The following is a 14,425-nucleotide window of genomic DNA, read 5'->3' as shown; positions in this document are numbered from 1 at the left end:
TATTCTTATACAGAAATCTGCCAGGTTTCTTGACAGCAGGAGGCTGAGAATCAGGGGCTGCAGAAGATGTTGAAAAGTTATCCAGAAGAGCAGATAGAATGGGAGGAACAACAGAAAGCTTAGGAGACTCCATTTGCAGGAGCTCATAATACCTCTTCTGGATATCAGAAATTTGAGACCAGTCATACTTAAAGAATTTCATCACATGGGAAATAATGTCCCCAAAGTAGAGTTCCTCTAAAGGGGAATCTGAACTAACAGAATCCTCTTCCTCTGAACCACAGTCTAAGGGAGAAGGGATCTGAGAAGAGTAGACTAATGACTCTTCCACTGAATCCTGATCCTCACCAGAGGAGTCATGCTCGCCAGGTCTCTTAAGAGGAGTGGAAGACCAGGGAGGAGCAGGCACACAGACCCCTTGAGGAGGCTTTAAAGCCATTAAAGTATTAAACAACCCCTGAGTAAAATCCTGCCATTTTTGTCGGGGATCCTTAACTGCAGGGGAGATATGCTTGGTTTTTCAGTTTCTTTTTCTGCAGGATATCTGCAACAAAAACCCTGGTTGAGTAGGACCCCTTGATGGCACTCAATAAGCATAGTAGGGATCTCCTTCCTCACTAGGATCTGCGGAATCCCCCTGGGTCCCTCTGATATAGTGAGCTGAGGTTTGCCCTCAATATCTGCTGAAAACATTTGAAGAGCCTCTGACTGCATGCAAGAAACTGGATCCGTGCTAGCCTCCAATGAGGTTGTGACAGAGGAATCCAAAGCAATGACTGGATGGTATTCCAGGATTTCACTAACCTTGATTGGGATGCCCTGGGGAAACTGAACAGCAGCTGTGCTAGACTTGAGTTTTTTCACCTTTTTCTTGGCTGACGGCTGACCCTCAGGACGGGAAGTTGTTGGGATAGTACCCGGAGCCAACAGTTAAGACATTTTTTTTTCAATGTACATGGACAAGGAGGAGAGGCAACTATGTAGGTTCCTGGGAGCAAACACTTGTCAGATCAGTATGTATGGTTGTGGGAAGCACCCAGACAGAAGAGACACTAGGTGTGACAATCTATATGGGGAATCTGCCTCCCACACTGACATTTTTCCTTTCTGCATTCCCTTTCTGTTGAAACCAACAACGCTAAAACTAAAGGAGAAAGATGAGGAACATCCCAACAGGGCACTTACCTGAAAAAACAGCTTGGTAATCAGCACAGAAGAAAGGTGTTTAAACCAACGTTTAATGATTGTGTTCGGACTAGTGGCAAAGAAGTTCTGGATGCATGTTGCTCCTGGGTCCTAGGGACATTCCGTTCCTCCTGGTGCATATCAGTTATGAAGTGTGTATATCTATATGTCACCTTTATGCACTACACCTTGCACAAAGAGCATACGTGTGATGTACGGTGCCTGTACATACTAAAGGCTTTGGTATACTGGTGATATGTTGGGCTATCCTTAGCAGGAGATCCCTTACATTAGAAATAATGTAACAGTGATATGGAAGGACACTGACATCTACTGTTTTCAAATAATTGGAGTTTCTGGGTGTCTGTGCTAGAGTGGAGAGTCAGGAGAGGTAATGCATATTCTAATTTTGGAACAAGTATGTTTTTGGCTAGAGATTGCTGTGCTTTTGGTCAAGAGGTGTGTTCTCTTCAAAAAGGAATTAAATGCCTTAACATCTTGTTAATTATGTAGACGACAGTCTGAGAACAAGTGAAAATGTCTATGCTGTACACAGATACATACATTTTCGTGACTATTTTAAATAAGGCACAAAGACATTAATTACAGAAATGGCCTAATCTTTACATGAAAATAAAGGCAGTTATATAATCAGTGCAGGATTCCTTCAGTTTTAAAGACGTGGGCAGTAATACGATCAATGCATGATTCCTTCAGTTTTAAAGACGTAGGCAGTAATATGATCAGTGCAGGATTCCTTCAGTTCTAAAGGCGTGGGCAGTGATATGATTAGTGCAGGATTCCTTCAGTTCTAAAGGCGTGGGCAGTGATATGATTAGTGCAGGATTCCTTCAGTTCTAAAGGCGTGGGCAGTGATATGATTAGTGCAGGATTCCTTCAGTTCTAAAGGCGTGGGCAGTGATATGATTAGTGCAGGATTCCTTCAGTTCTAAAGGCGTGGACAGTGATATGATTAGTGCAGGATTCCTTCAGTTCTAAAGACGTGGGCAGTGATATGATTAGTGCAGGATTCCTTCAGTTCTAAAGACATGGGCAGTGATATGATCAATGCATGATTCCTTCAGTTCTAAAGATGTGGGCAGTGATATGATTAGTGCAGGATTCCTTCAGTTCTAAAGACATGGGCAGTGATATGATCAATGTATGATTCCTTCAGTTCTAAAGACGTGGGCAGTGATATGAATAGTGTAAGATTCCTTCAGTTCTAAAGACGTGGGCAGTGATATGATTAGTGCAGGATTCCTTCAGTTCTAAAGACGTGGGCAGTGATATGATCAATGCACGATTCCTTCAGTTCTAAAGACGTGGTCAGTGATATGAATAGTGCAGGATTCCTTCAGTTCTAAAGGCATGGGCAGTGATATGATCAATGCACGATTCCTTCAGTTCTAAAGGCGTGGGCAGTGATATGAATAGTGCAGGATTCCTTCAGTTCTAAAGGCGTGGGCAGTGATATGATTAGTGCAGGATTCCTTCAGTTCTAAAGACGTGGGCAGTGATATGATCAATGCACGATTCCTTCAGTTCTAAAGACGTGGGCAGTGATATGATCAATGCACGATTCCTTCAGTTCTAAAGACGTGGGCAGTGATATGAATAGTGCAGGATTCCTTCAGTTCTAAAGGCGTGGGCAGTGATATGATTAGTGCAGGATTCCTTCAGTTCTAAAGGCGTGGGCAGTGATATGATCAATGCAGGATTCCTTCAGTTTTAAAGACGTGGGCAGGATTCCTTCAGTTCTAAAGACGTGGGCAGTGATATGATCAATGCAGGATTCCTTCAGTTCTAAAGACGTGGGCAGTCACACTTGGCATACTACACTCCCATTTGTAACTTACCATTACACTAAAACTTGCTTACCAGGTCACTGACAGATTCTTGGAGATCTCGTACTTTTTCTTCTAGATTTAAGTTCCTTTCTGTTAGGGTCTCAACCATCTCTTCTGCACCAAGAGCAGCATCAACCTAAAAAGGAAAAAAATGAGATGTGAAGAGTCCAAATCTTGTAAAGACCATCTCACATTTTACTATAAAAGCAGAACAGAATCTACATGCAAGACAACTATTCTGACTAAGCTGCTGCATCAATAATTTCTTGGCAGTATTTTTTTTTATCTGCAAATAAATATGATGAATTGTGTAAATGTATATGTTCACTTATTTTCGGATTACCTACTTTATCCAAACTATACACAATGCTACTGTCAAAGCTGATATCTAGGATATTGTTTAAATTACACTGAAGTAAAAAGCCCTTGTCTGGTTCTTATTTCATTAAATTCATTTAGAAAGCTATTGATTATTCTTACAGGACATCATCATATTTTGTTTTTATAGTCAGTACACTATTAACATTATTTTACTGGCCAGTATTAGATTTATTTTATAAACAGAGTTTACATTACAAAGTCCTGAATTCTTTCTTTAATCTACAAACTTGATTTCTCCAGCTACAGCATAAACACACAGTGAACTGGATGGAAACTGTGTAACATACGGTTAAGACTTCATGTACTAGCTGCTAGAATCAAGCTTCTCACATATTACCCTACAAACATTTGTGATACATGAAGCTTGGGCATATTACCTTTACACTTCACTGCATGCAACATTGACCTGAACAGCAGCAAGCTCTATTCACTTAATTTAACCTAAGCTTCTCAAACCATAAAAATGAAAATCTTAGTGCGTTCAAATGTTTGTAGTACAAACAAAGAAATGGCCATTTCTTGAATGATGGACCGACAACAAGCAAACTTAGTGACCGCTATTACACAGTCTTGGATGAAAGCCGAAATTTAACTTTCTATTTGTATAAAAAGGTAGCAAATACTATCTATATAGCAATAGGCTTTGTACAAGGCAAGGAGGGGGAGATATTTCACTTATAAAAAATTCATCTAATCTACAATCTGCCCTATACAAAAGTGCAACTTCTGATGAGGAGTTTAATTGGACTCTGTTGCAAATCACTTTTGGCAACAATCACAAAATACTGATACCAGTACTACGTATTCCTCCACCCTCCCCTGTCTGATTAACAGACCTACTCAATAAATCAGTACTTGTGCTAACTCAGAAAACTTAATACCTGGAGACCTTAACCCAAATTAGATAGAAAGCAATGAAGGACAAGTTAACCAGTAATTTGCTAACCTTAAAATTACCCATATAGTAAAACCAGTCAAACAGACTAAAAGCCTCCTTGGGTCACCACATCCTGCAAGATATTACTATTATGCACATCAGTAATAAACTGACTGTAGAATATTACTGATCATTGCTGTAATCACAGTTTGTTCAGTAAAGAAAAAAATTCACACTATTTCTTAAAAGTAGACTTACACCCAATTAACACCATTGACAAGCTGAAATATAAGCAGTTTTTGGTGAAGTGGATGAAAAAGTAAGAAAGAAAGATGTGATGGCAGAAGTTTACTGCTGAAGCAAGGTGAACTTTATTATGTTCCCTCAAAGGAAAACACTTCTATAAGGAAGCATCTTCCTGAGAATATATTTAATACAGAGGCACAGAGTAAACACCAAAAGTACTGCACACGTATCAAGTAATATGCAGGGAAGAAATGTGTGGGGAACAGGCTGGTCAGTATGGAAGGGGAAACCAGGAAACAGCTGCAAAGTTTATGGAAATTTTCTAATTAAAGTAGCTGGACTGAATGGAAGAGGACTGACAAAGGAAAAAGGTAAATAGTACGATGAAATACGGCAAACTCAGATGGAGGTATTCTTTATTACAGAATTACAACTGCATGACTTAAATATGACAAAGATTATTATCTGGTGGAAGAAAGTTTTTTGCAAGCATGGTTAAAGTCATACAGGGGGTGAAGTTGAAAACTTTTTTGCTTATTTTTGGTTCCTACGTCTACATGGAACAAACCTACAGCAAGACCAGGGGAGCTCCAGCATGTAAAGGCACCAAACTCCATGCACAGGCTCTTACAGGGAGACCATATCCAAAGACTGCACACAGTGAGGGGGCTAAAAGAGGACACGTGACACTGTGGCTCTCAGGAAGGCCGTTTTTTTTTTTTTTTTGAGCACTATTCCCCTTGATCCCATCATACTGATGTTTTAAGTGTGGCCAGGCTGGGAAAACAATGAGGTATGGTCCAAGCAGGCACCTGCCTCAGGCCCCTATAGCAGCAATACATCACCAGCACTCCCAGTGCTCTCTCTGATCCTCTGCTTTCACCAGTTTTCAATGAGAGCTCCAGCCACCAAACTTCCTTCCCTCATGGAAAGGCAAACACATCCTCCCTGCCTGCATCATCAAGCAACAGGGCTGTTAATGCTTGACTGCCTGGAACATAGTCCAAGATATTATAGGTTCATAGGTAGGTACTAGGCTATCTGCCCGAAGGCATTTACAAGCCTAGCCGGAATGTGTTGGCTTTCGCTGCCCCCTTAGATTAGTTCCCTGTGCCTCTCTCCAGCACAGCCACTGAAGTGATCCCTGGGGTAAACTATTTGTTTCCTATCCACTCGTCAAAGTTTCTCTTGTAGAGTGTTAGCGAGAAGTACTGCCTAATGTAGATTGGAATCTTGTTCCAAAGCATGGGGAGTCTCTGGGACAGGAATCTATCCCTCCAGCATGTCCTATTTATTTGTTGTGGTGAGGTTAAGATCCCTAGAGTGTGTGGCTTGAGGGGATATGGTTTTCTTTAGGTGGAGCATGTCCATCAATTCTGGGTTGGACATGGCCTTATATGTCAGGCAGAGATCACCTCTGAGTAGGTGGTATGCAACAGAGTACAGCTGGAGTTACTTCAGTCGAGCTGCATAGGGCATCTCTGCTTGAGGCCAGTGATCTTCTTGGTGAGGTACTTCTGTGGTCTTTCCAGCTGTTGTAGGTGTCTTGTAAGGTACATCCCAAATGGAGAGTTGTACTCTATGATGGATCTGATGAGTGATGTGTAGAGGGGCACAATAACCTCTTTTGATATGGATGCAAACCCTTTTGTGATTAGGTGGGCCACATAGAAGGATTTTCTAACCACTTTGGCAATGTGATTATCAAAGGAGAGATTACTATCTACTTGGGTCCCCAGATCTCTTCTTACATCTTCCGTATTTAGGGGACTACCACCTATGTGGTAGTTTATGGGTACTTTTTCCAAAAGGGATGACTATGTACTTTTTGGCATTTAGCTTGAGGCCATCATTTTGACACCAGGTATCTGTCTCAGTGAGACCCTTTTGAAGGATGTCTGTCAGCCGGAGAGTCAATTATAGCCCCTAGTTTGCAGTCATCTGCGAACTTGGTCATCCATAGTCCTCCTGTGCTTGCCTGTACTTCTGAGAAGAATATGCCAAACAGAAGGGGTCCTAAGATTGAGCTCTGGGGAATGCCACTTGTAACCAGTTTAGAGTCAGACCTATCTCTCACAACTCTCATCATATGGGTTCTGTCCATGAGCCAGCTGGCAACCCATCTTGTGACATAGGGGTTTATGTTCAGGCTGGTGAGCTTGTCTATAATACCAGAATGGGGAATGGTGTTGAAGGCCTTTGCGAGGTCTAGGTAGGCTTGTGTGTACCACCTTTCCCTCGTTTATAGCCTTGGTAACTGTCTCAAAGTCCACCAGGATTAGGAGGCATGGTCTGCCCTTAACAAAGCTGAAAGTACAGTTTTGTACCTACCATAAATGTAGATGTTCGAGTGCTAATACAGCTGCAGTAATCACAGATGGGTTTTCTGCCGTCAGGCGGGTCCTCGGTCGGCCGAATTCCAAAGTCTAGGTCCGGCGTTGGTTGTCGTCGCTTTCTTTCCTGACGTCAGTGCGACAGGGGTATATAAGACACAGCCAATGCCATATTCTTCAGTCTTTCTTGCCCCAGATGTCAGGTGCCCCCAGAAGGAAGGCAATACATAAATTATATATATATATATATATATATATATAGAGAGAGAGAGAGAGAGAGAGAGTCAAGCAATGCAATATAATCAAAAAACAGTAGTTGCAAGCAAATACACCATAGAAGGATAACCCAAATTAGGTTGTATGAGGAGGTGTTAGCCACTAGGCCTTTACCAAGAGGGGACGGAGGGAGGGAAAAGTACAGTTGTGTACACCTACCATAAATGTAGATGTTAGAGTGTCTTCACTGTTGCAGTCATAACTGTGGGGTGTTCCTACCGGCAGGCAGCCCGAGGTCGGACAGAATTCCAAAGTCTGGGTCCGGCGTCGGCTGTACCAGCAAGTACCCTGACGTCAGAATGCAGAGGTATAAAGCCGTCAGCCGACGCCATCTTCTCCAGCCTTTCTTGCCCCAGATGTCAGAAGCCCCCAGTAAACCAAAAGGTGTCCAAAAAGGAAACACAAATACACCACAAAAGAAGTGGAAGAGGGAACAAACAAGAATAAGAGGGGATAGGTGGGAGGAAACACGACTGCAACAGTGAAGACACTCGAACATCTACATTTATGGTAGGTGTACACAACTGTACTATGTTCTTCGTGTTTCACTGTTGCAGTCATAACTGTAGGGTGGAATCCCAAAGCAGTGAAAGGGGGAGGAGGTTATGCAGAAGTAGGGGCAGCAAGAAGACCCTGCAAAACAGCAGAGGCAAAGTCTGCCCTTGAATTAGAACACAGAGGGAGATTATAGTGCTTGGAAAAAGTATGCACTGAACTCCAAGTGGCAGCTTCCAAAATATCTTTGGTAGGAACTCCTCTGAGAAAAGCTGCTGAAGTGGCAGCTGCTCTAGTAGAATGACTTCTAACAGTACCTGGAATCTGTTTCCCATAGTGAGAGTAACAAAACCTTATTCCATGAGCAATCCATTTGGAAATAGTTTGTTTAGAAATAGCCTTACCTAGAGAACTGGAGGCATAAGAGATAAGCAATTGATCAGATTTTCTGAAATCTTTAGTTTTGTCCAGGTAAAATCGTAGCTGTCTGTGTACGTCCAATGAATTTAAAATCCTTTCCCCTTTATTTTGAGGATTAGGGAAGAAGGTAGGAAGGTGATAGTCTGATTTAGAGCCACTTTTGAAATCACCTTAGGCATAAATGTAGGATTGGTCCTCAAGGAAACTCTGTCTTAGTGGAAAATAATATATGGTTCCACAGCCATGACAGCTTGCAACTCTGAAACCCTTCTGGCAGAAGTCAATGCTAACAAAATAGCTGTCTTCCAGGATAAGAACTTGATATCTGAAGCCGCAGCAGGCTCAAAAGGAGGCAAAGTAAGTTTCTCCAAGACAATTAAAATCCCAAGCAGGAACAGGAGTCCTGGGAGGTCTTAAATTCTTAGCCCCTCTCAAAAATTGTCTCATCAAATGGTGAGAAAAGATGGGAGGATCAGTGCTGAAATGAGCTGAGATAGCAGAAGCATGAATTCTGATGGATGAAAAAGAGAGGCCTTTAAGCAAAAGGTCTGAGAGGTAAAGTAAAATAGAGGAAATATCAGGCAAAATAGGGTTAAGAACCTCGGTCCTGCATTCAAATACAAAATCTTTTCCATTTAGAAGCATAAGATTTCCTTGTGCTAGGTCGTCTAGCTTCTAAAAGAACATCCAAAACTTGTTTGGGAAGAGCAGAAGGAATCAATGGCCCTTGAAGAGCCAAGCTGCCAGACATAGGGTCTTGATTTGAGGGTGTAGCATCTGACCCTGATGCTGCGACAGAAGAGAAGGGTTCAGAGGTAGTATCCAAGGAGGTTCCAAGAACAGGTGTTTTAAAGTTGGATACCAAAACTGCCGAGGCCAATTTGGAGCTATCAGAATGATTATCTTGGGCTTGTCCTGTTTTATTTTCAGTAATACTCGAAGAAGAAGAGGAAGAGGAGGGAAGGCATATCCCAAAAGGTTCCTCCAGCTGAATGACAGGGCATCCACTTTCCAAGCTGTTTTGTGGAAGGACCTGGTGCAAAAGAGAGGCAGCTGATGATTGAGATGGGATGCAAACTGATCTATCTGAGGGCAACCCCAAACTGCAGTAATCTTGCTGAATAGGCTGGGGTCCAGCATCCATTCGCGAGGATCCAAAAGGTTTCTGCTTAGGCTGTATGCGAAGAGATTGTGTTTTCCTGGAATGAATTGAGCTTGAAGATGCAGATTCAGATTTAAAGCCGTGTCCCATAAATTCATGGCTAGTCTGCAGAGGGGGTAAGAATGAGAGCCCCCCTTGCTTGTTTATGTACCACATGACTGTGGTATTGTCTGTATGAATCAGAAGAGGCCCCGGATTTAGATAATTTTGGAAGGCTAGAAGAGCATTTTGAACTGCCAACATTTCCTTCAAATTGATGTGCCAGGCTAGATGCTTCTTTGTCCAAGAACCCTGCTGGCAAAGATTTTGAAAATGAGCTCCCCAAGCATAATCCGAAGCATCCGTGGTCATGGTCTGAGAAGGTTGAGGCAGACGGAAGGGATTCCCTTCGTTTAAAGCACAAGCCCTGGACCACCAAAGGAACTCCTTCTGGAGGCAGGGAATCAATGGAATCATAGTGTCCAGACTGTGGTAATGCTGTGACCATACACTCTTTAGGTACCATTGAAGTTTTCTCATGTGAATCCTTGCATTTGGAATCAACAGGATGCAAGAAGCCATGTAGCCCAATGCCTGCAGGAATTTCCTTGCAGTGAGCTGAGTTAAAGTAGCCAAGGTTTTGAAAATTGAGGCCAGCTGTAGTTGTTTTTCTGGAGTGAGGAAGGTCCTTTGCAAGTTTGTGTCTAGAAGAGCTCCCAAAAAGATCATTTGCTGAGAGGGGATCAAATGTGACTTTTTGTGTTCACTCAAAATCCCAGAATAAGGAGAAGACGTTGAACAAAATGCAGATGCTGAAGTAAAAGGTCTTTGCTGTCCGCCTGAATCAGGCAGTCGTCCAGGTAGGGGTAAATTTGAATCCCTTGGAGTCTGCAATAGGCTACTACTGGAGCCAGGCATTTGGTAAAGACTCTGGGCGCAGTAGATAAACCAAAGGGCAGTACAGAGAATTGAAAGTGCCTCGAACATGCCTTGAACCTGAGGAATTTCCTGCGCTCCTGACTGATGGGAATGTGTAGGTAGGCCTCTTTCAAGTCCAATGTCACCATCCAAGCATCCTGGGAGAGCATTGGAAGAAGTTGTTGTAAAGTAAGCATCTTGAATTTTGGAATTTCCAGGAAGGTGTTTAATACCGAAAGGTCCAGAATCGGTCTCCATGAATTTTGCTTTCTTGGAACCAGAAATAGTCTTGAGTAAAAACCTTTTCCCATCTCTGAAAGTGGAACAGGCTCTATGGCTCTCATGGCCAATAAGGCGTCCACTTGTTTTAAGACCTCTGACCACTGATGTTTTGGCAGATCTGGCCAACCGATAGACCTTGGCAGAGTATGAAAGTGGAATTTGTAACCTGTTAAAATCACGTCTAAAACCCATTTGTCCTGGGTAATCTGAGTCCAATTTTGGTAGAAAAGAGAATTTTTTCCTCCGAGAGGGGCTTCCAGGCAAAGAGGACCTGTAGCCCAGCAGAGGGAGTCATTGGGTTTGCTTCCTTTGTGATTGAGATCTGTCTTCACCCCTTCTAGGTGATGAAGCAGTCCATTGTCTGGACCTGTAAGAGGCCTGTGCCTGAGCTCGACCTCTGGGGCGTCTATATCTTCCCCTTTGAGGCCTGTCAGACGTGGGAAAGGACCAATTTTTGGAGGGCCAATTCCTGGAAAATCTAGGAGGCTGAACCTGTAAGAAATCTTTCACAGTCTGCATAGATTTTGCTTTTTCTTCCATCTTTTTAATAACCTCCTCAGCCTTGGATCCAAATAAAACATCATGCTGAACAGGGGCATCTAACAGTTTAGCCTTAACCTGCTCAGGTAAATTCTGCTCACGAAGCCAAGCATGTCTCCTGATAACAGTACCAGAGGCTGCGGCCCTGCAAGAAGCTTCCAAAGCATCAAAACCACAATGTAAACTATGTTTGCTAACTTGTTCAGTTGCATGCAATACATCCTGTAATTCCTTGTCCTCTGCACATGCAGGAAAGGTAGAAAGCCTTTGCTTTAAAACAGACAAAAGAAATTGCTGATACTTGAACATGTGAAACTGGCAATTTAAAGCTGTAATAGAAAGAGTAGCAGAAGTATAAACCTTTTTGCCCCACCTGTCCAAGGCACGAGAATCCTTTTCAGAGGGAATAGGATTTTTAGATGAAGCAGCCTTAGCAGCCTTAGAACCCTGAGAAATAGTTTCAGGATCTGCAGAAGGGTTCTTAAATAAGAATTGATGGGAATCAGGGACTCTGTAAAATCTATCAGGCTTAGAAGGAGCAGGCGGCAAGGAATCAGGATTCAGGTTAGCTTCAGAAAAAGCATCATCCACAATATCAAGTACAGGAGGAATAGCCAAAGGCCTGTGTTGAGGGAGAAGGAGAAATTCCCTAAGTCTCTTCTTGGAAGCAGAGTATTCCTGACCTTCCCAATGAAAATGCTCTCTCATTTCATGTAAGGTTTCCCCAAAAGAGAAATCTTCAGGGGGACAAGCAGAGGGAATAGAGTCCTCTGCATCAGAATCCTCATAAGGAGGGAAAGAATAATCCTGGTCAGAGGAAGAGACAAAAGACACAGAAGCCTGATCAGAGGAATCATAAGGAATATCCTGTCTAGGCCTTTTTTCAGGTTCCGGACCCATCTGAAGGAGTGACGTCCAAAGGTCCTGCAGCAGATAAAATACTAGTCCTAGATGGCTCCCCATGGGAGTCCGTGTCGGCCATCGGTTCCGAAGTGGCGGACGACAGGGGCTGCAAAAGCGCCTCACTGACGACCGCCGAACCCGAAGCTGGCTCCGGCTGCAAAGTATCCTGTTTGGACCTCGGAGGCCTATCCTTGTCCTTGCGTTTCTTTTGAATTCCGGTAGTCGGTAAGGTATCCGACAACATCCTGTAATTGAATCGTCTACCGAAATAATTCAAGGCCCAATCGTACCTACGCTTGATAGTGCGAGAATTAAACCTGGCACAGAACCGACAGCAAGAAACGTCGTGGTCAGGGCCTAAAGCAAGGTAGACAGTAAGAGTGGAAATCTTTATGAGGTATTTGTTTTCCACATGATATACAATTATTAACTTTTTCTGACATCGGAGGAGCAAGAAAAAGATTCCCCAACGGGGTACTTAGCTTGAGAAGAGAAGTAAAAAGTTCGGACCGACGACAATCAAAGCACGTTGTCCTGAATGCGCCAACCAATGACTTGCGAGCTGCTTTCCACCGCACGGCAAGAAAGACGGGAGAAGATGGCGTCGGCTGACGGCTTTATACCTCTGCGTTCTGACGTCAGGGTACTTGCTGGTACAGCCGACGCCGGACCCAGACTTTGGAATTCTGGCTGACCTCGGGCTGCCTGCCGGCAGGATCACCCCACAGTTATGACTGCAACAGTGAAACACGAAGAACATCCTGTACTGCAGCTGTATTAGCACTCGAACATCTACATTTATGGTAGGTACAAAACTGTACTATGTTCATCGTGCATACAGCTGCAGTAATCACAGATGGGTAGAATCCCAAAGCTACGCACAGGGTGGTAGGCACTAGGTGGAACTGGGAGCAGCCAGAATGCCCTGCAACACAGCAGTGGCAAAGCCTGCTCTAGTTTTGGAATATAAAGGCAGGTGGTAGTGTTTTGTGAAGGTATGCACAGAACTCCAAGTGGCTGCCTCCAAAATATCTTTGGTAGGGACTCCTCTGAGGAAGGCTGTAGAGGTAGCTGTGGCCCTTGTGGAGTGGGATCTGATGCCTGTAGGAACAGGTTTGCCATGAAAGGAGTAGCAAAACCGTATGCAATGGCCTATCCATTTTGAAACTGTCTGTTTGGAAATTGGCTTCCCTTGAGCTCCTACAGCATAGGACACAAAAAGTTGTTCTGATTTCCTGAAGGGCTGTGTTCTGTCCAAATAGTAACGTAGCTGTCTATGGATGTCTAAGGAATGTAGCAGCCTTTCCCCTTTGTTTTGAGGACTGGGGTAAAAGGTAAGTAAGTGTATGGCCTGATTTAAAGCTACCCTGGATACTACCTTGGGCATAAATGAAGGGTTGGTTCGTAGGGAAACCCTGTCCTGATGGAAGATGAGAAAGGGCTGCACAGCCATGAGGGCTTGTAGTTCTGAAACCCTACGAGCTGAGGTAATGGCCAGAAGGAAGGCTGTTTTCCAGGACAAATATTGCAAATCTGTAGAGGCAGCTGGTTCAAAGGGGGGTAATGTTCATTTTTCTAGAATGTAGTTAAGATCCCAGGCTGGTATTGGTGGTTTCCTTGGAGGTCTTATATTCTTAGCTCCTCTGAGGAACTGCCTTAAAAGTGGGTGAGAGAATAAGGGTGGATCAGTGTTGTATTCTGCAGAAATGGCTGAGGCATGAATTTTGATGGAGGAAAATGAAAGTCCACTGTTCAACAGCTCAGCTAGATACTGTAATATCTGAGGCAAATTCAGTTTTCTAGGATCCTGGCCTTTTTTCTCATTCCATGCGCAAAAACGTTTCCATTTTGCAGAGTAAGCCTTTCTAGTAGATGGCCTTCTGGCCTCCAAAATGACATCCTGCACCTCTTTGGAGAGTAGGGTCTGTTGTGGTATTAAGGAATTTTCCATGCAGCCAGACTGAGAGTTTTCAGCTGACTGTGAAGAGTTTTGTAGCTGAGCTGAGTCAGTAGAAGAGGCATTAGAGGTAGGGTCCAGGGAGGAGTATGTGTTAGGCTCCTCAGGAGTGGGTACCAGTGTTGTCTTGGCCAGTCTGGAGCAATCAGTATAATCTTCGGTCTGTCTGCTCTTGCTTTCAAGAGCACCTTGGGCAGAAGAGGCAAAGGTGGGAAAGCGTAAACTGTCCATGTTGCCCAACTGAAAGAAAGGGCGTCCACTCTCCAGGCCTTTGGATGAAAGGTCCTTGAACAGAACTTTTTTCAATTGATGGTTCCTGTGGGAGGCGAAGAGATCTATGTCTGGTCTTCCCCACGCTTGGATTATCTTTGTAAACACTTGAGGATGCAACTTCCATTTGTGTGGATCTGTCATATTTCTGCTTAGATTGTCTGCCAGCGTGTTTTCCAATCCTGGCAAGTACTGTGCTTGAAGTTCGATTTGCCATTCCAGAGCCAAGTTCCAAAGCGACATGGCTAACCTGCACAGGGGGTATGAATGTGTTCCACCTTGTTTGTTTATGTACCACATTACTGTGGTGTTGTCTGTTCTTATCAATAATTGCCCTGGATGCGGGAGCTC

General features: G+C 43.5%; 1 protein-coding gene across 7 annotated transcripts in view; it reads right to left on the bottom strand.

The window, feature by feature from the left end:
• DCTN1 (dynactin subunit 1) overlaps positions 1-14,425 on the bottom strand; it is a 1,835,652-nt gene that overhangs the window by 874,536 nt on the left and 946,691 nt on the right. For all 7 annotated transcript variants that reach the window (XM_044063298.1, XM_044063299.1, XM_044063300.1 and 4 more), the window contains one exon: positions 3,067-3,171. In XM_044063298.1, coding sequence (XP_043919233.1) covers positions 3,067-3,171 — 105 coding nt within the window. The remainder of the gene's footprint in view (positions 1-3,066; positions 3,172-14,425) is intronic.

Source organism: Protopterus annectens, chromosome 2.part1, assembly GCF_019279795.1.
Source record: "Protopterus annectens isolate FY-2018-M chromosome 2.part1, PAN1.0, whole genome shotgun sequence".
NCBI classification, from domain to species: Eukaryota; Metazoa; Chordata; order Ceratodontiformes; family Protopteridae; genus Protopterus; species Protopterus annectens.
Note: the sequence above shows the minus strand (reverse complement) of the source record. Positions and strands in the feature narration are given on the sequence as shown.